At 37.0% G+C, this 26,422-nt stretch overlaps 1 protein-coding gene across 1 annotated transcript; it reads right to left on the bottom strand.

Moving 5' to 3' along the window:
- Nucleotides 1–3,188: 3,188 nt before the first annotated feature.
- Nucleotides 3,189–6,401, bottom strand: LOC135845944 (uncharacterized). The gene is made up of 2 exons (XM_065364842.1): nt 5,918–6,401; nt 3,189–5,871 (listed from the first exon to the last, which is right to left on the bottom strand). The coding sequence occupies exon 2, from the start codon at nt 5,782–5,784 to the stop codon at nt 4,207–4,209; it is 1,578 nt and encodes a 525-aa protein (XP_065220914.1). The 5' UTR covers nt 5,785–5,871; nt 5,918–6,401; the 3' UTR covers nt 3,189–4,206.
- Nucleotides 6,402–26,422: the final 20,021 nt, after the last annotated feature.

Genomic DNA, 26,422 nt, shown 5'->3' with positions numbered 1-26,422 from the left:
TATTTTGGTCCCAAAAAACAGCCTATCAGAGGCACAGACTCGAAATGGCGGCTAAACCTTACAAAACTCGATATGTGACTAGAAAATGCGATTTTCAAAGTTGTAGCAGCTTAATCACATTTTTTGACTATTTTTGGACATTTTTTTTTTGAAAATTTTGGGCCCAAAAAATACCACTTTGGATGCAGTTGATAAGTACATACTTATTATATTACTTCAGTTTTGAAATTTCACCTTTTTAGGAAAAAGAGGAGGGGAATCGAGTGAATTAAATTTATTACGAAGAAAATTTTTTGTATTTCTGGCAAAAAACGAGACTTTTCAAAGAGAAAAGCGAGGCTTTTTGACAACTATCACTATCTATTAATCAATATATATTTTTGAAAAAAATGGACTTTGTTATGAAGAGATCATCGTAGAATTCAATACGATGAATAATTTTCGTCGACTTTCAAATTCTTCTGCAAAAAAATTGAATTTTAATTGCAAAGCTGCTCGAGAAGTGAAAAACTAGAACCTTCGAATATAAAGACCGAAGTTACGAGTAATTAAAATTTTTTATCTTTACACGTCATTAACTTTTTCTCGTGGGGGGGGGGGGGTTATTTTCGCAATATTGGCAAAAAATAGACAATTTTCAAATTAGAAATAAAATTTTGGAACTTTGAGACCACCCTCACAAAGTCGTGAAAGATTGAAATTCTTTATCGTTTACATCTCTCTTCTTATGCAAGGGAGGGGGAGAGGGGGAACTTTTTTTCGCAATATTTGAACAAAACAGCTAATTTTTAATTCATAAATAAGATCTTGGAATTTTAAACCCCGCCCCCCCCTCAGTCGCAAAAATTTAATTTTTTCGTCATTTACAAGTTATGGGATTTTTCTCAAGAGGGGGTGGGGTTCTTTTCGAAATATTTGCAAAAAAAACCTGATAATATTCAAATTAGAAATTAAATTTAGAAACGTTGAGACTCCCCTCACAAAAAGTCGTGAAAAATTGAAATTCTGCATCGTTTACATTTCGTACGTATAAGCTTTTCTTCTAGGCGGGGGGGGGGGCAATTTTCACAATATTTGAACAAAACAGCTATTTAGAAATGTGATCTTGGAATTTCAACCCCCCCCCCCAAGTCGCAGAAATTCAATTTTTTCGTCATTTACAAGTCATGATATTTTTCTCAAGAGGGTGGAGGGGTTATTTTCGCAATATGTATTATCAAAAAAAAAACTGATAATTTTCAAATTAAAAATGAAATTTTGGAACTTGAGCCCCTCCCCTCTCCCTCGAAAAATCGTGAAAAATTGAAATTCTTCATCGTTTACATTTCGTAAGCTTTTCTTCTAGGTAGAGGCGGGGAAGGGGGTCTATTTTCGCAATATTTGAACAAAACAGCTAATTTCTAATTTTGAAATAAGATCTTGAAATTTCGAACCACTCTTCTCCTCCCTTCCAAAGTCGCAAAACTTGAATTTTTTCGTCATTTACAAATCATGAGATTTTTCTCAAGAGGGAGAAAGGGTTATTTTCGAAATATTTGCAAAAAAAACCAGGTAATTTTCAAATTATAAATGAAATTTTGGAACTATAGACCCCCCTCCTTCTCCTCCAAATCTAACCAAGCGGTTTCATAAAAAAATAATGAGGACTCGAGTTTTGCAATAAATGATTTTCCAATCTTTCTAATTCCAGGGTTTCCTCTAGAAGACTTCATTCTCGAAATACAATACCTACCTACATATTTTTTGCAAAAAACTGCAAATTCATGAATTTGAAATGGAATCTTTGCAACTTTGAAATTTTTGAGCTGTACTTTTGGCAAGAATTTGTTTCAAAGCATCAATTTTTTGAAAGAAAGGGGAAAGAAATTTAAAATCAAAATTTTTCAAAAAAAAAATCATTTCAATATTTTTTATTTTAGGATGTTTACTTCTTTGAAGATTCGATTTTTCCCGACTACATTCCTGATTTTCCAGGCTAATTTTTTCATTTCTTTAGATCCTTAAAATATCAACTTGATTCAAAAAATGGAATGAGGGAGAAGAGGGTTTAAACTAATTCATGACAAAATTTTTTCAGGTCAACATTTCTCAATTTTTAAAGAAATTTTTCAAAAAATGGGTGGAGGAGGATTTAAATTTTTAAAAAAGATAACAGGTAAATGAGTACGAGGAATACCTTGAATTTAAAAAAACACAGGTAATTTCTGAAGAAATGAGACTTCGGATGACAGTCCAGGAAAAAAACAGGACATTTCGGGTATAAAATAGGCCAGTTATTGGGCAATTATTTTAGGAAAAACAAGAATTTTTACACAACTGTGGTCAGTACGATTGGAATTTCCAATTTTGGTAAAAAATCAAACTTTCTGATAATTTTGGTCCATAAATGGGACTTTCTATAAATTTCAACCAACCTGCAGAAAACGGAACTTCTTTTGGCAAATGTTCACCGAAAATATTTTGGCAAAATATGAATTTTTTTTGACAATTCTGAGCCAAAATAGTGCAGCTTTTTTAGCAATTTTGCCAAGAAAAAAAAACCACAAAACCTTTCAAGCAATTTTGGCAAAAAGCAGCACTTTCTTGGATAATTTTGGAACAAAAAGAGCACATTTTCAAAAAACCGATACAAAAAAAACTTTTTGGATGTTTTGAAAAAAAAATCAGAACTTTTCGCAATTTTTACAAAAATATATTTATGTAGCTTTATATTAGTATATCATTTTTATAGAAAATAAGGATTTTTTTGACAATTTTTCCAACAAATTTTAGACTGTCTGACAATTTTGAGCAACAATTTTGGCAAAAAAGTCTTTTTTACAGTTTTGGCAAAAGACGACTTTTTCACGAAAATATCGAGACCTTTTTAGCAATTTTGAGCGAAAATAGGCCTACGTATTATTTTGCCAATCTTGACAGAACATTGGATCCTTTTTTGGAAAAAAACCTGTTCCTGTACTATCATGACTGATGACTTCGTTCGAACCGCCAACGAGAATAAAATTTGATCTATGAAATCTTACTTCAACACTTTTTTACCACCTGTTTGTCATTTTTTGTTCAAACTGCGAGGTCAACACGTGATACAAATAAACAGACTCGCCCATTTTTCAGCTCCCTTCTTTACGCAATCGCAACAACTCGTTTAGACTTTTCTCCTCATCTCAGACATACAAAAAATGTAAAAATTCAACGACTGATTCGTGTATTCGAAACAAAAGAACAATTAAACGCTGTCGAATACATCTTAAGACTTAAATATAAACGATAAATATCGAGGAACTCGAACGAACTGTAAATGAATTACGTAAGTAGGTACCCATAAAACAAGATCGTGAACAGTAAAGGATTTTCCATCGTACGAAGGATAACAATTACGTAACATATCGGTTTCAAAAACAACGAGCACCAAAATTAACATCGAAAATGATCTAAATAGAATACGAGCTACGATTACAGCTTATCGACTTCGATGAGAACTTCCTATTTTCGGTTGAGCTCTACTCCAATCTTCATCTTGATCACACGTCATGTTTCTAGAGCGTTTTTCATCTTTCTTCAGCTGCAAGAAAACTGCTGCTGGTGTCCACCATAATGTAACTGTTTTATGATCACATCAATGAGCTCAAAAGTTCGTCTGTATTCGAAATATCTTTTCATAGACACCTTTTTTGACTTTCTACAACTGGTTTGATCACTGGAAATAGGATGATGATTTTTTCAAAACATTTCTCAATCAGCAAGTCGACCACTTTCTTGACTTTTGTTATCTAAACTGGCAAAATTCAGCTCAAATCGAGGCATGGAAACAATCGCTTTGCTTTTGGTGAATGTAACTGGTTTGATCGACTTGTATAAATCTGCGAGGGAAAGTTTCTCGAGGTAGAATTTGCTCATACTCGTATTTCCTGTCACATTCGATACAACATTGGCCAAATAGAAGCTCAACGAATCGCCAATGAACTCAAATTCTTTGTAAGGAAATTTCCAAAGGTCATCGTCCTTGTTCGGAGGTGGTTTTGAGATTCGACTGAGGTCTGCAGCGTTCGTTTTGGTGCCAAGCTAGTTCGGTGTAATTTTCAGCCCCAAAGGGCTGACTGCAGCTTTTCTCGACGTATTCTGAACGAACTTTGCACACCTCAGGTATCTTTTATCGTCTTCGTACCTGCATTTGTTCGAATTCCTCGAATTTATCTTCGATTACCTCTACATTTCTATTTTTTGCTCGAGGTCCTCTGCCTCGATTTGCATTAGTTTGCGATTATACAGTTTATTCATTTCGACGAGAACTTGCTTTTTTTGCATCAACTTCGGGTAGAATTTCAATTTCCCGCCGCGTTCACGATGATAAAACTTGGATATTACCGGGATCATGTTGCCATCTTCATCTTGGTCGAACTTCAGCTTATTTCCAGGATGTTTTTCATCTTTTCTGCGTTGCAAAAAGACGGCTGAAGGAGTCCACCAGAAGGGTATCTGCCTTTGATCGCATACCGACTTGAACATTTGTCTATACGCGAAATATTGTTTCCTAGAAACCGGTTTTTGGTTCCCTGCGACAGGTTTGATGACCGGAAACAGAATGATGATTTTTTCGAAACATTTCTCAGCAATCAGCAAGTCGATCACTTTGACCATTTCTTGCACAACGTACTCGTTTTGCAAGGTGGAGAAATTCAGCTCGTATTGACCCATAGATACGATCGCTTTGCTTTTGGTGAATGTGACTGGTTTGATCGATTTGTATAAATCTGCGAGGGTGATTTGCTCCTTGAGGTAGGGTTTGCTCACATTTTTGGTCACTTTCGATATAATATTGGCTAAGTAGAAACTCAACGAGTCGCCAATGAGCTCGAATTCGTGGAGAGGGAGTTTCTGAAGATCGGAGCACTCTAGACGTTCAGTCTGGATTGGTTTCTTGGAAAGGGTGGCAGTTTTGGAGACGTTAAGGTGTCTGGACTTGTTTGTTCCACCTTTGCTGGATCGAACTGTGGGTCTCATTCGAATTCGATGGGCATGAGGAGAACGAGAACGAGAACGTTGAGTATTTCGAGTCATTCGTTCGCGACCTTGGGAACGATTCTGGCTGTTTTTTTTGCTGACTGGCACTTCATTTTGTGAATATTCTCTTCGTTCTTGACTATGGGAACGATTCTGACTTTGGCCACGTTCTCCAGATGAAGAACGACTCGACGATCTCGTTCTAGGTTCGGAGACTCGGCCCATACTCGATGATCTGCTGCTGACAGATCTCTTCTGTCGCAAATGCTGCAAGCGACGTGGCCGACTTGGCCCCCCGATCGCCTCAAATTGCTCCATCTTGTGCTTGAGACTCTCAATTTCACGTTTGTAATATCGATTCTCATCTCGTATTTGGACCATCTCTTCGCCAAGGACGTAGATGGCTTTCGTAACGAGTAGATTTTTATTTCTCAGTTGCTCGACTACTTCTTTGAGGTCTTCCTCAGACTCCTCTTTGATGTGTTCACTGTTGATGACACTCGGCAGAATTGTGTCGTTATTTTCGTCGTTTTCTCGAGCCCAATTTTCTGTTAATTTGCAAAATTGGCTAAAGTCGTTCATCTCGAGCTCTTCTAGGCCGAGAATCTTCGGATACTGGATGAGTGAAAATTCAAACTCGGGCTCGTTTGATTCGTTGGAGATGGAGATCTCCTGCGAGTGATCTGAATGCGGACTATTTTCGACGAGATTTTCGCACTGGGTTGGCTCGACGTTCGATGAATTTTGCGACGGAATTTTCGACGAATCTTTACGAGATGGCATGACTACGCAGATGATAAACGTAAATACCTGTTCTTTCAGTAGCAGTTTATTTTGAGTAAAAATTACCACACGAGATACTGCTTATCTCTATTTCAGCGGCAGATATTCGAGTTTGCTACGATTTGAACACTGCGGTCGGATTAGTGCACGTTTTAGTGAGCTCGACTGCAAAACGAACAATCGAAGATGTGGTGCGTTGAAACGTGCACTAGTTCACTTTGAGAAAGGAGATTGTTTTACTCGAATTTCGTCGCAAACGATTTCAGGTCACCACGTTGACCTCTTCTGAATCGAAAAAAGCCGCCTGGTTGACTTTACTCGATCTAGGTGTGTCGCCAGGTTGACACTTCGAACTTTGGAGCACAAATTGAGTCGCCTGGTTGACTTCTGAAGCTGACAGGAACCGAAACTAGAGTTCTCTGGACGAGGTAAAACTTCTAATAGCCTTTAACAAAGACCAAAAATCACGTCTCCGAAACAAATTCGAATAAACACTACCGTTTGATTCTTTTTTGAAACTAAAACAACACTATAGCGAACACAACTGATGCTCACGAAATTTTTGCAAAATTATCTCGAGCGAATTGAAGCTTTCCTGGACGACGGTTCGGTGAAACTGGTTATCTAGATGGCGCTCAGCTAAAAGCTCTCAGTGCAACCATCATTCTGGATCAAAAAATCCCAATAAATGAAAAACTTGGAAGCTATTCTATCCTTCCATGGTATAAATGGCACATCTTTGAATGAAGTTTTCGAGAGTGTCAACTTCGAAAATTTACTCATTTTATGAATACGACCCCTCAGTGCTCCCGTTTTTGGTCATTTTTTTGACAATTTTGCGGCCATAAAATATCACTTTGGATGCAATTGATACCTATTCAAAATCATGCCCAAACCTCAAAAAACAAGGCTTGTGACTAGAAATACGACTCTCGAAGTTGAAAATGCCCAATCACATTTTTACGATTTTAGGGCAATCTTTTCAAAAATTCTGGGCCAAAAAAGCTGTCTATCAGACTTTCAGAGGCTCAGACTCGAACCTCACGAAGTTCGATATGTGACTAAAAAATGCAATTTTCAAAGTTGTACCAGCTTAATCACATTTTTTGACCATTTTTCATTTTTTGGGCATTTTTCTTGTGGAAAATTTTGTGCCCAAAAAATTCCACTTTGGATGCAGTATTGATGTATTACTTCTTTTTTGAAATAATTTGAACTTTCGATCAAAATTTTGGAACTTTGTATTCAGCACCGTTGAATTAGTAACAATACAAATGTCACTTCGTCACTTCAATTTGAAAATTTCTTTTGAAGGATTCTTTGTACCTTCTCTCCTCGTACTACAAGGTGCTGGAAATAAGCTACCATCTTAAAGCGGGACAAATGCTGTACTTTTAGAATTTTTTTTTCAAATATTCTACTTTTTGGGAGAAAGGAAAGAGAAATTTAAATCAAAATTTTTACGTCAAAATTTTTTCAGACACAAATTTGTATGTCACAACTTTTTTAAACAAAAGTTTTTATGCCAAAATTGTTTGTAAGAAACATTTTTATGCCACAATTTCTTTAAACAAAATATTTCATGTCAAAATTTTTTCAAACAAACATTTTTATGTCAAACTTTTCTCAAACCCAAATCTTTGACCAAAATGTTTACTTGTGTCAAAATTATTTGAAACAAAAGATTTTATCAAAATTTTTGTAAACAAAGATTTTTCATTTTAAAGAGTTTACTCCTTTGAAAATTTGATTTCCCTGACTGTAGGTACAGTATGACACAAAAGTAGTGCTCGGTGGTTTTCATTTCCAAGTGGAAAGAGCTATAGCGAGATGAATGAAGCGGCGTTGAGTAGGCAAAACTAAAGACTTTCAAAAGCGACCTTGAAAATTTCAGGCCCTTGCACAGGGTGTCCACAAACTGAAAAACCGGTTTGGCCAAAACATTCAAACTGGTTTTTATTGGCGCCATGTATTCTACACACTAAGGCGACAAAAACGTGATATGAATTTTTTGAAACCGGTTCACTAATTTGCAACCAGTTGAAAAAAATACCCAAAAATCGTAGATAGAGAAAAAAGCTTGGAACAAAATTTGTAGAGCATGAAAAATTACACAATTCTTTCTAATCACATTTTGAAACCGGTTTATTGGTTCGTCATTTGCAACCAGTTTTTGACAATCACCTAAAAGTTGGAGATGTAGTAAAAAGCTTGAAACAGAAGCTGTGCAGCGTGAAAAATTGAACCATTTTCGCTGATCAGATTTTGAAACCGGTTGATTAATTTGCAACCAGCTGACAAGAAATACCCAAAAATTGTAGATAGAGAAAAAAGCTTGAAACAAAAGTTGTGGAGCGTGAAAAATTACCCGATTCTGTCTAATCACATTTTGAAACCGGTTCATTGGTTCGCATTTAGCAACCAGTTTTTGACAATTGCCTAAAAATTGGAGATAGAGAAAAAAGCTTGGAACAAAAGTTGCAGAGCGTGAAATTTTCGCTGATCGGATTTTGAAACTGGTTGATTAATTTGCAACCAGTTGACAAGAAATACCCAAAAATTGTAGATAGAGAAAAAAAAACTCTCACGCAGTAAGCGTGAGAAGACCGACTTTTCGTAAAATAAATATCTTTTACGAACGAATTGATCCACTGTTATTTAAACAGTGATTCGCGAACGAACTGATTCGTATAAGTGACTTGTTCGTGAACGAATCGATTTGTACAAGTGACTCGTTCGTGAATGAATCGATTCGTATAAGTGACTCGTTCGCGAACGAATCGATTCGTATAAGTGACTCGTTCGCGAACGAATCGAATCATACAAGTGAATCGTTCGCGAACGAATTGATTCGTACAAGTGAATCGTTCGCGAACGAATCGATTCGTACAAGTGAATCGTTCGCGAACGAATTAATTCATACAAGTGAATCGTTCACGAACGAACCGATTCAGACATGTGATTCGTTCGCGAACGAATTGATTCATTTACTCAATTTTCAATGAATCATTCGCGAACGAATTGATTCGTATTAGTGACTCATTCGCGAACGAATTTATTCATAAATTAAAGATTCGTTGGCGAATGGTTCTTTCAAAAAATTGATCAATTCGTTCACGAATGATTCACAAAAAATTGAGGGTCGTATACTTAATAGGAATCGAGCAAACCTAGTGAGATTTCAAGTTTCATCGAAATCAGTTCAGCCATTTCCTAGGTAATGAGTTTTGAAAAATTCTGAAAAAAAATTTTGTCGCTCGACAAATTTGAAAGCTTTGAGCTTTTGAAAATTTTGTTTTCGATTACGCGCGAAAGCTACGAACTTTTGGATCATGGTGCAAGTGCGAAATCATAGGAATGGTGATGGACTTGTGATACTTCAAGTTTCAGAAAAATTGGTTCAGTCGTTACTCAAAGTAATGATTTTTAAGTGAAAAATGTCGAAAAAAAGTTTTGTCGCTCGATAAACTTGGAAGCTTCGAACTTTTGAAACACGATGATGGTGACAAATTGTCCGGCTAGTATCCAAGGGCTGACATTTTGAGTTTCATCAAAATCGGTTCAACCGTTCCTCAGAAATAAATTTTTAAATGAGTTTTTAAGTGAAAAATGTCGAAAAAAAATTTTGTCGCTCGATAAACTTGGAAGCTTTGAACTTTTGGAACTTGATGATGATGGCGAAATCTCCGCTAAGTAGTGTAGTTCTGAAATTTCAAATTTGATCAAAATCGATTCAGCCGTTGCTGAGAAATTAAATTTTATGTGTAAATTCACCTCATCACATACGAGTACTTAAATATTTAAGTAAAGACTTGGCACACGAATTCATTTAAAATTGAACTTTTAAAAAATCATTTCTCAGGAACGGTTGAACCGATTTTGATGAAACTCAAAATGTCAGCCCTTGGATACTAGCCGGACAATTTGTCACCATCATCGTGTTTTAAAAGTTCAAAGCTTCCAAGTTTATCGAGCGACAAAATTTTTTTTCGACATTTTTCACTTAAAAATTCATTTAAAAATTTATTTCTCAGGAACCTTTGAACCGATTTTGATGAAACTCAAAATGTCAGCCCTTGGATACTAGCCGGACAATTTGTCACCATCATCGTGTTTCAAAAGTTCAAAGCTTCCAAGTTTATCGAGCGACAAAATTTTTTTTCGACATTTTTCACTCAAAAATCATTACCTTGAGTAACGACTGAACCAATTTTTCTGAAACTTGAAGTATCACAAGTCCATCACCATTCCTATGATTTCGCACTTGCACCATGATCCAAAAGTTCGTAGCTTTCTTACGTAATCGAAAACAAAAATGAGCTTTTTCAAATTTTCGGGGGGTGACTTTGCACAAAATTTTTTAAAAATTTAATTTCTCAGCAACGGCTGAACCGATTTTGATCAAATTTTAAATGTCACAACTAGGCTACTAGCCGAACATTTTGGCATCATCATCAAGTTCCAAAAGAACGCAGCTTCCAAGTTTATCGAGCGACAAAATTTTTTTTCGAAATTTTTCAAAACTCATTACCTAGAAAACGGCTGAACCGATTTTGATGAAACTTGAAATCTAAGTAGGCCTCTACGATCTCTATAATTTCGCATATTCACTTCGATCCAAAAGTTCGTAGCTTTCGAATTAAATCAAAAATTCAAAAAAAAAATTGTATATATATATCTCTATATGAATAGTCGTTCGACGGTATTCTGGCATCCAAGAATATATACAGGAGACTGGCATCTTCACTAATCTTCAACTTCAAAAATATTTTTCAGCATGTAATAGTACAGCTGCGCTACTCCGCACGTGCGTATGACGTATGAGCACAAAAGAGCTTTCTTTATAGGTGGGTAGCGCGAGGGGAGCACTGTAACATGGCGCGCTACGCGCGCTACGTTGTAAAACATGCTAGATGCCACATTACCACATATTGTCTTTGAACCTGAGGGGTGTGGGCGGTTGTATATCAGGTAAAGTGGCATCACCAAACTAACCCTATTTTTGGAATGTACGGACCTGTAGGATATCAAATAACAGCAATGTTAAAGTGGCATCCGCAAAATGATGCCAGTTTGTAAAAAAGATGCTAGTTTACCATTCAACAACAAAAAAAGATGCCACATGGGCCCTGAACAACTGTATATATACATGTAAAAACCATACATTACGAGATCCGTTTTATATAAAATCGGGCATTGCGAGATCCTGAGATCCTTTTGCCGGATCTCGCAAGTTCTCTCATATGCCATGGTACTCGTGAGATCCGGGGGACCCTGTACACACATTTTCAGCCGGATCTCGTTTTACCTACTATTTATATACTTATATACAATTTTTGAAAATAGATAAACGATGCATCTTGCGAGATCCACCCCCAAATCAGGTTTAGGCCGTTGGTGGATCTCGGTTTATGCGGATCGCGAAATTGATGGCGGCAGTGCATAGAAAGGCACTGTTTACACACTGGAAGGTGCGTTCGAACGATGTTGTAGGGTTATTATTTGAGTTTTTAGCATTTTTCGAAATTTTTTGGGTCGGATCTCGCAATGCCTGTGTATATGTCGGATCTCGCAATGTACTATAAGACAGTATATATAGGTATTAGTATCCAGACATGTCAACTATTGAATGGGTTAATTTTACTATACAAGTGGACTGACCAACTTCTCAACTATAGTTGACAAGTCATGGGTTAATTTTACTATGCATAATTCCAAATGCTCTTGTAGTTCGGCACCACCACTGAACGAACGCTAAAATGAATCATATACGAGTCAGTTATCAGTTCAGTCAGTGAAAGTAAACAAACCACACTCAACTTCGAATTTCAATTTCGAAATGATGATTTATATAAAATTGGTGGAAATATTACTTTACTACCAGTTACTTTACTACCAAAGTACCAATGATTATTCACTTGGAGTTCTGCGGAATGTAGCTTTTAAGACTTAACTTGTATTGTATGATCTTTCGAAAATACGCCATGCTAAATGAGGGGTGTTATATTTTAGTGTAAAATGATATCTACATTTGACACTCTACACGACGCAACGATTTTCATAATCCTAACTTTTATTGTTCGAGTTGTATTCTAGTTCAAAGTTCATAATTTTCATATTTAATTACTAAAGTGAAGTTTGAACTCTACCTAATAAAAATTGAATGGTAAGTAATGCTGGGATTTTGGAATTTATTGCATCATGTAGAGCGTGAAATGTGGCTAAAACACCTATATGTCCACTGCATTCTGTCTTCCGATACAACGAAATAATACTTGGAACTTGTCAGTTTGCAGGAGAGCCTTTGAGTATATAATATATGCCCAAAGAGGAGAGCAAACTTTGAACTTGAATAAAACTCGAGGGGTAAAAAAAGCTAAGAGCTAAGCTAGGATTCTGCATATAAATCAATGCAATCATTGTAGACAATTTTACACTATTAAAATACTTATGTGCCCACTCAATGTTTTCTTCAATCTTCAATTTTATTTTAAACGAAAATACAATTTTTCGTAAACTTACTATACCGATGTTGTATGTTTGTTCTGATAACGGTGGGACGGCGCGCATGAGAGAAGAAACAGGCAATGTGCTGAAATAGAAAATGAATGAGATTGCTCGTTATATTACACTGGTGGTGCCGAAGTACAAGAGCGTTTGGAATTATGCTTTTACTATACAAGTCAACTATGAGTTTTCAGAAACTTCCACCAGAGGGCGCATGGCTTAGAAATCAAGGTGCGAGGACGAACGCAGGGTCTACAGTCAATTTGTAGTGAGTAGAATGTGATGTGCTGGTGGAGATGTATGCAAATGCATCGATCCTGAGTGTACACGACAACAAATTTGACTTGAAATTTTTCAGTATTTTATTGGCCTATGGAAAATTTAAAAACATCAAAAATTTTTATGCTGTTTAAGCTTTCTTTTGGTGTCTTAACTTTCTCAAAATTCAAATTACTTTTACTCCATTTTCAAAAATTTTCTTCAAAATTTAGCCTAAAAATCTGATTCCTTTTTTCAAAACATAGATTTTTTTAATATTAGACTGAATCTGCAAATAAAATTTTAATAAGTGATTTAGAACAGAAATTATACCAATTTTAAAATTTTGTTCACTTTTCTGCATATATGCCAAGCATAGTTGACATGTCTGGTCGCAAGCAAATATATATATAGATATGCAAACGGTACCTCTACGTCACCTTTTATATACTCACGCGTTCTCTTCGTCACCGAATTCGGTGACGGAGGCGTTTTGCCGGTGACGAAGACGTTTCCCTGTGTATAACAAGTTCAAACGGTTTGTTTTCCCCTGAAACGTAAAAGGGCAAAACTTTGTCCGGTGACGAAAAGGTCATGTATACACCTACTGTATACAGATTTTAAAAATTTTTTTCCATCAACACAGACATACCCTCGACGTCACCGTATATAAACAGTACCTTTTGGTCACCGCTTTTTAAATGCTTCCAGTTGTGTTATATTTTCGTATTCGTAGCCAGCGCAGTTGCAGTCTATTAGGCAAGGCAGCAGGTGACAATTTGGTATAGTCAATATCTTTTTAAATACACAAGGTCACGGAAGAGATCAGTTTATAGTCGGAGGCAAATTGGTACCATTCTCGTAAATTTTTTTTGTATAAGCTTAAAGCATGTAAATCAAGTGGGGAAAAGAGTATAATCACTATTACAACTGTGCTGGTTAAGAATATGCTATAAATACACTGCCGGAGGCATTTTAAAGCCTGGTGACGAAAAGGTACTGTTTATGTACGGTGACGTCGAGGATACTTAGGTCCATATATATAGGTATTAGTATCCAGACTTGTCAGCTAATCAATGGGTTAATTTTACTATACAAGTGGACTGACCTACTTGTCAACTATAGTTGACAAGTCATGGGTTAATTTTACTATACAAGTCAACTATGAGTTTTCAGAAACTTCCACCAGAGGGCGCATGGCTTAGAAATCAAGGCGCGAGGATGAACGCAGGGTCTACAGTCAATTTGTAGTAAGTAGAATGTGATGCGCTGGTGGATATGTATGCAAATACATCGATCCTGAGTGTACACGACAACAAATTTGGCTTGAAATTTTTCAGTATTTTATTGGCCCATGGAAAAATTAAAAACATCAAAAATTTTTATGGTGTCCAAGCTTTCTTGTGGTGTCTTAACTTTTTTTAAATTCAAATTATTTCAACTCTATTTTCAAAATTTTTCTTCAAAATTTAGCCTAAAAATCTGAATACTGTTTTCAACACATAGATTTTTTAAATATTAGATTGAATCTGCAAATAAAATTTTGGTAAGTGATTTAGAACAGAAATTATGCCAATTTTAAAATTTTGTTCACTTTTCAGCTTATATGCCATGCATAGTTGACATGTCTGGTCACGAGCAAATATATATATATAAACCTTATATAAGGAAACCTGAAATTTTGGGAATGAGCCTATCGTGATCCCAGACCCTCGAAACGCAAAGAAAAGTCACTCCCCGACCCAACTTCCACTATCGCAACAAATACAATACTCCACTTTTCTCCGAAAAGTCGGTAAAAGCTTGAAACAAAAGTTGTGGGGCATGCAAAATTACACAATTCTGTTAAATCACATTTTGAAACCGGTTCATTGGTTCGCATTTAGCAACTAGTTTTTGACAATCGCCTACAAATTGAAGATAGAGAAAAAAGCTTGAAACAAAGGTTGCAGAGCGTGAAAAATTATACAATTCTGTCAAATCACATTTTGAAACCAGTTCATTGGTTCACATTTAGCAAACCGGTTTTTGACAATCGCCTAAAAATTAGAGATAGGGAAAAAAGCTTGGAACAAAAGTTGTAGAACGTGAAAAATTGAACCATTTTGGCTGATCGGATTTTGAAACCGGTTCATTAATTCGCAACCAGTTATAAAAAATTACCTAAAAATTGGAGATAGAGAAAAAAGTTTGGGACAAAAATTGCAGTGTGTGAAACATTACACAATTCTGTCTAATCACATTTTGAAACCGGTTCATTGGTTTGCATTTAGCAACCAGTTTTTGTCAATCACCTGAAAATTGAAGATAGAAAAAAAAGCTTGAAACAAAAGTTTTAGAGCGTGAAAAATGGAACCATTTTCCCCGATCAGATTTTGAAACCGGTTCATTAATTTGCAACCAGTTGACAACAAATACCCAATAATTGTAGATAGAGAAAAAAGCTTGAAAGAAAAGATGTAGACCGCGAAAAATTACCCAGTTCTGTCTAATCACGTTTTGAAACCGGTTCATTGGTTCGCATTTAGCAACCAGTTTTTGACAAATCACCTGAAAATTGAAGATAGAGAAAAAAGCTTGAAACAAAAAATGTGGAGCGTGAAAAATAAAACCATTTTCGCCGATCAGATTTTGAAACCGGTTCATTAATTTGCAACCAGTTATGAAAAATTACCTAAAACTTGAGGATAGAGAAAAAAGCTTGAAACAGAAGTTGTAGGGTGTTGAAAATTACACAATTCTGTCTCATCACATTTTGAAACCGGTTCATTGCACTCTACAACTTATGTCTCAAACTTAATTCTCCATCACCAATTTTTAGGTGATTGTTAAAACCATGGTTGCTGAATGCGAAACAATGAACCGGTTTCAAAATGTGATTAGACAGAATTGTCTTCTTTTTCATACTCAATGTCTTTTATTTCAAGCTTATTTCACTGACTACAATTTTTGGGTAATTTTCGATAACTGGTTGCAAATAAATGAACCAGTTTCAAAATCCGATCAGCGAAAATGGTTCAATTTTTCACGCTCTACAACTTTTGTTTCAATCTTTTTTCTCTGCTTTCAATTTTCAGGCGATTGTTGAAAACTGGTTGCTACATGCGAACCAATGAACCGGTTTCAAAATGTGATTAGACAGAATTGTGTAATTTTTCACGCTCCACAACTTTTGTTCTAGGCTTTTTTTTCTATCAACAATTTTTGGGTATTTTTTGTCAACTGGTTGCAAATTAATGAACCGGTTTCAAAAAATTCAGATCACGTTTCTGTCGTCTTAGTGTGTAGAATACATTGCGCCAATAAAAACCAGTTTGAATTTTTCGACCAAACCGGTTTTTCAATTTGTGGACACCCTGTGCATGGACTTGAACATTTCAAGGTCGCTTTTGAAAGCCCTCACTTTTCCCTACTCAACGCCGCTTCATTCATCTCACTAGCTCTTTCAAAATATCAACTGGACTCAAATAGAATAGAGGAGGGGGGGGGAGATGAAATTTTTTCAACTTCTCGATAGGCGACTAGCGAATGCTATAAGGTGCCTAACAAATACGACAACATGTTACAAGCAGACCAGAAGCATGGAGGAGAAGTGGGTTTAAATTTATTCATGAGTCATGACAATATTTTTTGAGGTCAAGAGTTTTCCATTCCAAAGATAATTTTCAAAAAATGGGAGGGGGAGGGGGAATTAAAATGTTTAAAAAATAAAACAGGTAAGCGAGTACGAGGAAAATTATAAAATTCCATTGAATAAATGAAAAACAAAAACAAAAAACAAACAAACTGGTAATTTCTGAAGAAATAATACTTTGTTTGACAGTACAGGAAGAAAACAGGACATTTCGAGTAAAAAATCTGACAGTTATTGGGCCATTATTTTGGAAAAACAAGACTTTTTTCACAACTTCAGTCACTTATACATTTCGGATTTTCAATTTCGATGAAAAATCAAACTTTCTGACAATTTTTGTCCCAAAAATGGAACTTTTCGAAAAATTTTGACCATAGCCGGAAAACAGAACTCCTTTTGGTAAATGTTCGCAAAAAACAGTCTACTTTTTGACAATTTTGACAAAATGGGCATTTTTTTTGACAATTCTGAGCATGATAAAATACCGCAGCTTCTTTAGCAATTTTGTCAAAAAAAAAAAAAACGGGCACAAAGCACCAGCTTTTTTGGTAATTTTGGAACAAAAAGAGCACATCTTCAAAAAAATTGACAGAAAAAAAATATTTCATCAATGTTTTGTCAAAAAATCAGAATTTCTTCGTAATTTTTACAAAAATATAAATTTTTAATATATTAGCCTTTTTGAAAATTTCGACAACAAAAAAGAATGACGATTTTGGCAAAAAAAACAAAAAACAAAAAAAGACTTTCTTCCGAAAACATCGAGACCTTTTCGGCAATTTGAACCACTAACCAGAATAACATCGATCTATGGAATCTTACTTCGACACTTTTTTTTACCATTTGTCTGTCCATTTTTCGTTCAGGCTTTGGTATCTATTTTCCATCTCGTTTCTCACGCACCTGCAACAATTCATTCTGACTTTTCTTCTCGCTTCAGATGTACAAAAAAATTTTAGAAATTTTTAATGGTCGATTCATGTATTCGGAGCAAAAAACAATTTGTACATAATTATGTACATAATGGAAAATGTCGAATACATTTTAAATAAACGATAAATACCTACATGTTGAGGAATTCGAATGGACAGTAAATTAAACAACAGACTTGAGTAGGTACCTACAATACAAGACGGTGAACAATACAGAAAATATTTTCCTGCACACGAAGGATAATCAAAAATAACCTAAGTTTACGATAAAAAAAATCCAACTCCAAAAATTCTACAGATAAATAAATCTATATTCAAAAGAAGAACTTTATTCTTCTACGATACACATTTCCGGCTGTTTACCCGAAAAATACTCGCTACGATACAGTTTATCAATTTCGACGAGAACTTCGTGTTTTTGGTCGCGGTCTGGGTACAACTTTCCGCTCATCTTATTGCGATGAAACTTGCTTTTTATAGGAATCATGTTGCCATTTTCATCTTCGTCAAAGGTCATTTTTCCAGGACGTCTTTCATCTTTCTTGAGCTGCAAAAAAACTGCAGCGGGTTTCCACCATAAAGTAACTCGTTTATAATCACAGACGAGCTCGAAAGCTCGTATGTACATAAAATAGCTGCTCATAGAGACCGGTTTTTGGTTACCGGTAACTGGTTTGATGACTGGAAACAGGATGATGATTTTTTCAAAACCTTTCTCAATCAGCAAGTCGATCACTTTCTTGACCCTGTGCTGTACTATCTTGTAGTACGTATTGAGTGCATTTAGCTCAAATTGAGCCATGGAAACGATCGCTTTGCGTTTGGTGAATGTGACTGGTTTGATCGAGTTATATAAAGCTGTGAGGGTAATTTGTTCTTGGAGGTAAGGCTTGCGCACATTTAAAGTCATTTTCCATACAGCATGAGCCAAATAGTGGCTCAAGGAATCGCCAATGAGCTCGAATTCATCGTAGGGGAATTTCTGGAGGTCAACAGACTCCAGAGCTTTGTTCTGGTCTGGTTTTTTGGAAGGGGTGGTCTCTTTAGAGGTGCAACTTTTGTTGTCTGGATCAACAGTAAGTTTTTCTGGATCAAGTCTGGCCTTGGATTCGTAACGATTCTGCTCTTTGTCAACGATGCCAGGTGATTCTAGGTGCCTGGACTTGGTATTCGATGATGCCTTGTCTGATTGCATTCTGGGTCTCTCGCAATGGGTAGGAGCAGAGGGAGCTTTTCTTTTGCTGACAGACGTCTCCTTTTGTGAATATTGTGGACCACAGGGATGGTTTAAGGACTTGCTCGCCTTGAACGGATCTCTTTGTTTGCGACGATGGGAACGATCCTGGCTTTGGCTACTCTCTCGAGATGAAGAACGACTTCGCGATCTAGTTCTGCATTCGTATGTTCGATCTGTACTCGTTCTTTTGCTAACAGACGTCTCCTTTCGTGAATATTGTGAACCACAAGAACGAATGGAGGACTTGCTCGTCTTGAACTGTTCTCCTCGTTCACGACTACAGGAACTATCCTGGCTTTGGCTACTACTTCGAGATGAAGAGCCACTTTGCGATCTGGTTCTACGTTTGTATGCTCGGTCTGTACTCGTTCTTTTGCTGGCAAACGTGTCCATTCGTGAATATAGTGAACCACAAGAACGATTTGAGGACTTGCTCGCCTCGAACAGCTCTCTATTCTGGCTTTGGCTACTCTCACGAGATGAAGAATGTTTTGGCGATCTTCTTCTACATTCGCACGATTGGACAGACCTTTCTCGTCGCAAATTCTGCGATCGACGTGAACGATTTGGTGACCTGCTCATCTCCAATCGTTCTATCCGCTGCTTGAGATCCTTAATCTCACGTTCGTAACGACGATTCTCACTTCGTATCTGGTTTATTTCTTCATTAAGAGCGCAGACAGTTCCCATAACGAGCGTATTTTTCGTTCCCAATTTCTCGACTACTTTTTGTTCCTTTGGCAAATCAGAGCTCGACTGAGGGTCGACTTCATCGTCCACGAGAGGTTCATTTTTCGCTTCTGATTCGGATAACTTCTCATTTACGTAGCTCATGAGTTCGCATCTAGAATCAAGCAAAGCTTGTTCGAGATTCACGATACGTTGAAGAATTGCATCGTCATTCTCATCGAGGTCTCGAGCACGGTTTCCTGTCCATTGACAAAACTTCTCGAGCTCCGCGTACTCGATGGGTGAAAAAAATGCGCCTCTGTCAGTCTGGATAGACAACTCTTTTGACGCTGATTGACTCGAGATAGATGGTATGTCATTTGGAAGATTATTTTCCCATTTTATCTGCTCAGCGTACTGCCTGTCCTTTCGATCATCTTTACGTGTGGAATCGTTTGATCTGATTTTAGATCGCGAACGGTGCTCTTTCTTGTGACGTGAAGACGAATAGACATTTTGATAATATGCATTATCATCGTGTATCGATGAACGGCGGCGATCTTCACCAGACGACATGACCACGCAGATGAAACGTCACAGAATAGATTCGGGTACAACGTACGTATTCTTTTTGAAGTAGGTAATTTATTTGAGCGAAAATTACCACACAAGATACTGCTTATCTTTCTTTCAGCGCCACAGATACGCGAGTTTGCTACAATCTGAACACTGTAGTCGGATTAGTGCACTTTTAGTGAGCTCGACTGCTAAACGAACGATCGAAGACGTGGTGCGTTGAAACGTGCAGGAGTTCACTCTGAAAGGAGATTTTTTAAATCGAATTTCGCCGCAAACGATTTCAGGTCGCCGCGTTGACCTCTTCTAAATCGAAAAAAGCCGCCTGGTTGACTTTACTCGATCTAATAGGTGTGTCGCCAGGTTGACACTTCGAATTCTGGAGCTGAAATTGAGTCGCCTGGTTGACTTCTGAAGCTGACCGGAACCGAAACTAGAGTTCTCTGGACGAGGTAAAACTTCTAATAGCCTTTAACAAAGGTCAAAAATCACGTCTACGAAACAAATCCGAATAAGCACAACCGTATGATTCTTTTTTGAAACTAAAACAACACTATAGCGAACACAACTGATGCTCACAAAATCATTACAAAATTATCTCGAGCGAATCGAAGCTTTCCCGGATGGCGATTCCGTGAAACTGGTTATCGATATGGCGCTGAGCTAAAAGCTCTCAGTGCAACCACCATTCTGGGTCAAAAAATCCCATTAATAGAAAAATTTGAAAGCTATTCTATTCTAGTATAGGTAACTTGTAGCACAATATGTTTCAACGAAGTTTTCGACGGTGTCAAGTTCGAGAGACGTAAACATATGACTGTTCAATGCCTCTTGCCCAAAAAAAAACACACTTGAAAAATTATAAGTCTATTCTTTCAGAAAAAAGTGAAAATGTAGGCAAAACATCTTGATGTAGAAAAAATATTTTTGAAAATCCAAATTTGACTAATTCAGTCAATTTATATTTTTTTTTTAAATATTTTTTTTTCAGGCAAAATAATGAAATCAGTCCTAAAACTAATAGTTGGGGAGCCCGCATAAGGATCTATTGCACCCCACCCCCCCCCCCACGGTCTATCCTCCGGGACAACTTTTCTCTTAAAGGGGGAGTCCTAAAGAACATTTCTAGCCCTTGTACTCAAAAAAAAGTGGCCCTACTTACAAAATGGCGGCCATTTTGATTGACAGGTCAGCCGAAATTGCAGGACTTGCACGACGTTTTTTAAACCGTACAAAGGTAAATCGAAAGATTAGGCAAAAATTTATCACTTGTAAAAATTTCAAGCGCTAAAGTGCCTTTTTCGGTTTTTGGTGAATTTTTGAAAATCAAATTTGGGCTCAAAATGAGGGGAAAAAATCAAAATTTTACCGAATTGACCGAGAAAGCTGAAATTTGGAATATAGAAAATCAAATTTGGGCTCAAAATGAGGGGAAAAAAAATCAAAATTTTACCGAATTGACCGAGAAAGCTGAAATTTGGAATATACCCTATTTTCAAGTTGCCAAATCAATTGGAAACGGTTTCAAACCGTTTTGAACAGTTCTGGAGCCTCCAGCAGACTTTTGAAACTCTAAATTCCCACAAAATTTCATCAAATGGAGTTGGAAAGGCGAAATTCATTCTGCAAACTAATTTCAATACGCTACGAAGTCGACAGCAGGTGGATTTCAAGTCGATTGGGATCCTCCAGCGACTTTTTGGAAATCACTGGAGCTTCCAGCAGATTTTTCAATGATCGAAATTTCCATTATATCTTACCAAAAAGAGCCAAAAATCCATAATTCACTCCGCAAGTAAATTTCAACACGCTGACGAGTCGACTGCAGGTGGGCTTGAGTAATTTTGGAGCCTCCAGCAATGTTTTGAAAATTCCAAGTGCGTCCAGTAAATTTTTGAAAATTGAATTTTCCACGAAATTCAATTCAATATGCTATGAAGTCGACTGCAAAAGGATTTCAAATCTTTTTGTGATTTCCGGCAACTTTTTGGAAATTACTGGAGCCTCCAGTAAATTTTTGAAACTTGGAATTTGTACTAAATTTCATCAAATCAAGTTGGAAATCCGAAATTCACGCTGCACTCCAACTTGAACACGCTATCAAGCCGACTGCTGGTGAGTTCAAGTCATTTTCGAACCTCCAGCGATTTTTAATTTTCTCAAATGGAGTTGGAAAGCCGAAATTCATTCTGCAAACTAATTTCAATACGCTACGAAGTCGGACGGCAGGCGAATTTCAAGTCGATTGGGACCCTCCAGCGACTTTTTGAAAATTACTGGAGTTTCCAACAGATTTTTGAAACTTGAAATTCCCACAAGATTTTATCAAATGGAGTTAGCAATCTGAAATTTACTTCGCAAATTAATTTCAATACGATATGAACTCGACTGCATGGTGGTTTCAAATGGTTCTGAAGCTTCCAGCTACTTTTTGGAAATTTCAATTTTCTAAAAATCGACACACAACCTTTCAAAAAAGCCCTGGAGCCTCCAAAACGACTTTAAATAACCCACCAAAAGTCGACTTCGTAGCGTATTACGAGTAAAATTAGTTCGCAGAATGAATTTCGGCTTTCCAACTGCATTTGATGAAATTTTGATGAAATTTCAAGTTTCAAAAATCTACTGGGGGCTCCAAAAAATTTCAAAAAGTCGCTGGAGGCTCCAAAATGACTAAAACGCACCAGCAGTCGACCTGATAGCGTGTTCAAGTTGGAGTGCAGCGAGAATTTCGGGTTTTCAACTTGATTTGATAAAATTTTGTACAAATTCCAAGTTTCAAAAATTTTCTGGAGGCTCCAGTAATTTCCAAAAAGTTGCTGGAGATTACAAAAAGATTTGAAATCTACCTGCAGTCGACTTCATAGCATATTAAATGAAATTTCGTGGTAAATTCAATTTTCAAACGTTTACTAGCGGCTCTTGGAATTATCAAAAAAGTTGCTGGATTGCTGGAGGCTCCAAAAATACTCCAGCCCACCTGCAGGCGACTGGACAGTGTGTTGAAATTGACGTGCGGAGTGAATTTTGAATTTTCGGCTCTTTTTAGTAGGATTTAATGAAAATTTCGATCATTGAAAAATCTGCTGGAGGCTCCAGTGAGTTCTAAAAAGTCGCTGGAGGCTCCAAAACGACTTCATGGCGTATCAAAACTAGTTTACAGAATTAATTTCGGCTTTTCAACTGCATTTCATGAAATTTCGAGGAAATTTCAAGTTTCAAAAATCTACTGGAGGCTCCAAAAAATTTCAAAAAGTCGCTGGAGGCTCCAAAATGACAAAAACTCACCAGAAGTCGACCTGATAGCGTGTTCAAGTTGGAGTGCAGCGTGAATTTCGGGTTTTCGACTGCATTTGATGAGATGATGTGGAAACTTCAAGTTTCCAAAAACCAACTAGAAGCTCCAAGAAATTTCAAAAAGTTGCTGGAGGCTCCAAAATGACTCAAACTCACCAGCAGTCGACTTAATGGCGTGTTCAAGTTGGAGTGCAGCGTGAATTTCGGGTTTTCGACTGCATTTGATGAGATGATGTGGAAACTTCAAGTTTCCAAAAACCAACTAGAAGCTCCAAGAAATTTCAAAAAGTCGCTGGAGGCTCCAAAATGACTAAAACGCACCAGCAGTCGACCTGATAGCGTGTTCAAGTTGGAGTGCAGCGAGAATTTCGGGTTTTCAACTTGATTTGATAAAATTTTGTACAAATTCCAAGTTTCAAAAATTTTCTGGAGGCTCCAGTAATTTCCAAAAAGTTGCTGGAGATTACAAAAAGATTTGAAATCTACCTGCAGTCGACTTCATAGCATATTAAATGAAATTTCGTGGTAAATTCAATTTTCAAACGTTTACTAGCGGCTCTTGGAATTATCAAAAAAGTTGCTGGATTGCTGGAGGCTCCAAAAATACTCCAGCCCACCTGCAGGCGACTGGACAGTGTGTTGAAATTGACGTGCGGAGTGAATTTTGAATTTTCGGCTCTTTTTAGTAGGATTTAATGAAAATTTCGATCATTGAAAAATCTGCTGGAGGCTCCAGTGAGTTCTAAAAAGTCGCTGGAGGCTCCAAAACGACTTCATGGCGTATCAAAACTAGTTTACAGAATTAATTTCGGCTTTTCAACTGCATTTCATGAAATTTCGAGGAAATTTCAAGTTTCAAAAATCTACTGGAGGCTCCAAAAAATTTCAAAAAGTCGCTGGAGGCTCCAAAATGACAAAAACTCACCAGAAGTCGACCTGATAGCGTGTTCAAGTTGGAGTGCAGCGTGAATTTCGGGTTTTCGACTGCATTTGATGAGATGATGTGGAAACTTCAAGTTTCCAAAAACCAACTAGAAGCTCCAAGAAATTTCAAAAAGTTGCTGGAGGCTCCAAAATGACTCAAACTCACCAGCAGTCGACTTAATGGCGTGTTCAAGTTGGAGTGCAGCGTGAATTTCGGGTTTTCGACTGCATTTGATGAGATGATGTGGAAACTTCAAGTTTCCAAAAACCAACTAGAAGCTCCAAGAAATTTCAAAAAGTCGCTGGAGGCTCCAAAATGACTAAAACGCACCAGCAGTCGACCTGATAGCGTGTTCAAGTTGGAGTGCAGCGAGAATTTCGGGTTTTCAACTTGATTTGATAAAATTTTGTACAAATTCCAAGTTTCAAAAATTTTCTGGAGGCTCCAGTAATTTCCAAAAAGTTGCTGGAGATTACAAAAAGATTTGAAATCTACCTGCAGTCGACTTCATAGCATATTAAATGAAATTTCGTGGTAAATTCAATTTTCAAACGTTTACTAGCGGCTCTTGGAATTATCAAAAAAGTTGCTGGATTGCTGGAGGCTCCAAAAATACTCCAGCCCACCTGCAGGCGACTGGACAGTGTGTTGAAATTGACGTGCGGAGTGAATTTTGAATTTTCGGCTCTTTTTAGTAGGATTTAATGAAAATTTCGATCATTGAAAAATCTGCTGGAGGCTCCAGTGAGTTCTAAAAAGTCGCTGGAGGCTCCAAAACGACTTCATGGCGTATCAAAACTAGTTTACAGAATTAATTTCGGCTTTTCAACTGCATTTCATGAAATTTCGAGGAAATTTCAAGTTTAAAAAATCTACTGGAGGCTCCAAAAAATTTCAAAAAGTCGCTGGAGGCTCCAAAATGACAAAAACTCACCAGAAGTCGACCTGATAGCGTGTTCAAGTTGGAGTGCAGCGTGAATTTCGGGTTTTCGACTGCATTTGATGAGATGATGTGGAAACTTCAAGTTTCCAAAAACCAACTAGAAGCTCCAAGAAATTTCAAAAAGTTGCTGGAGGCTCCAAAATGACTCAAACTCACCAGCAGTCGACTTAATGGCGTGTTTAAGTTGGAGTGCAGCGTGAATTTCGGACTTACAACTTGATTTGATTAAATTTTGTACAAATTTCAAATTTCAAAAATCTACTGGAGGCTCGTGTTATTTCCAAAAAGTTGCTGGAGACTACAAACAGATTTGAAATCTACCTGCAGTCGACTTCATAACACATTGAATGAAATTTTGTGGAAAATTCAATTTTCAAACGTTTACTGGCGGCTCTTGGAATTATAAAAAACGTTTCTGGATTGCTGGAGGCTCCAAAAATACTCCAGCCCACCTGCTGTCGACTCGACAGTGTGTTGAAATTGACGTGCAGAGTGAACTATGGATTTTTGGCTCTTTTTGGTAGGATTTAATGGAAATTTTGATCATTGAAAAATCTGCTGGAGGCTCCAGTAATTTCCAAGAAGTCGCTGGAGGCTCCAAAACGACTTGAAATCCACCTACCGTTGACTTCGTAGCGTATTGAAATTAGTTCGCAGAATGATTTTCGACTTTCCAACTACATTTTGATGAAATTTTGTGGGAATTTCGAGTTTCGAAAATCTGCTGGAGGCTCCAGAACTGCTCAAAACGGTTTGAAACCATTTCCAATCGATTTGGCAAACTGAAAACAAGCTATATACCAAATTTCAGCTTTCTTGGTCAATTTGGTGAAATTTTGATTTTTCCCCTCATTTTTGGCCTAAATTTGATTTTCAAAAATTCACCAAAAATCGAAAAATGCATTTTAGCACTTGAAATTTTCACAGGTGATAAATTTTTGCCTGATCTTTCGATCTATTTTTGTACGGTTAGAAAAATTTCGTGCAAATCCTATGTTGGAACGCAAAATCTGCGATTTCGGCTGATCTGTCAATCAAAATGGCCGCCATTTTGTAAGTAGGGCCACTTTTTTTTGGAGTACAAGGGCTAGAAATGTTCGTTTGGACTCCCCCTTTAAGAAAAAAGTTGTCCCGGAGGATCGACCTTTGGGGGGGGGGGGTGTGCAATAGAAGTCGGATAAAGAAGCCTCCAGCGTAATTCCAAATTTTTACAGTTTTTCTTTATTACTTCACAAGGAGCCAAACTTAATTTGGATAGCTAAAAATTGAGTTCATGGTGTAATCCGGACCTGTTTAACGAGTTTATCGGTAATTAAGGCGATTTTCAGACGTTTCGATTTTTAAAAAAAATCTTCAACGAGTTAATAAATCGTCCCAATTGATGATGAACTCGTCAACCAGGTCAAGAATGAACTAAGAACTCGATTCAGCTGCCCAAATTAATTTCCACGCTTTCTGGAGAAATTTCAAAATTCTGGAGAAATCGAAAAATTCTGGAGAAATCGAAAAATTCTGGAGAAATCGAAAAATCACACTGACGACTCCAGAATGGCTGGAAATTGATTAAAATTAAATTTGGATTTCAAAAATCGAAAATTCAACATGGGCAGCTGAAATTTTGATTATGGGGGTTTCAGACCAAGCTTTTATCAAAAATCAC

This window comes from Planococcus citri, chromosome 1 (genome assembly GCF_950023065.1).
Source record: "Planococcus citri chromosome 1, ihPlaCitr1.1, whole genome shotgun sequence".
NCBI classification, from domain to species: Eukaryota; Metazoa; Arthropoda; class Insecta; order Hemiptera; family Pseudococcidae; genus Planococcus; species Planococcus citri.
The sequence above is the reverse complement of the archived record's forward strand: the minus strand, read 5'-3'. Positions and strand labels throughout refer to the sequence as shown.

Coding starts and splice junctions, on each gene's coding strand:
- LOC135845944 (XM_065364842.1), bottom strand. CDS start 5,784: ATGCCATCTCGTAAAGATTCGTCGAAAATTCCGTCGCAAAATTCATCG.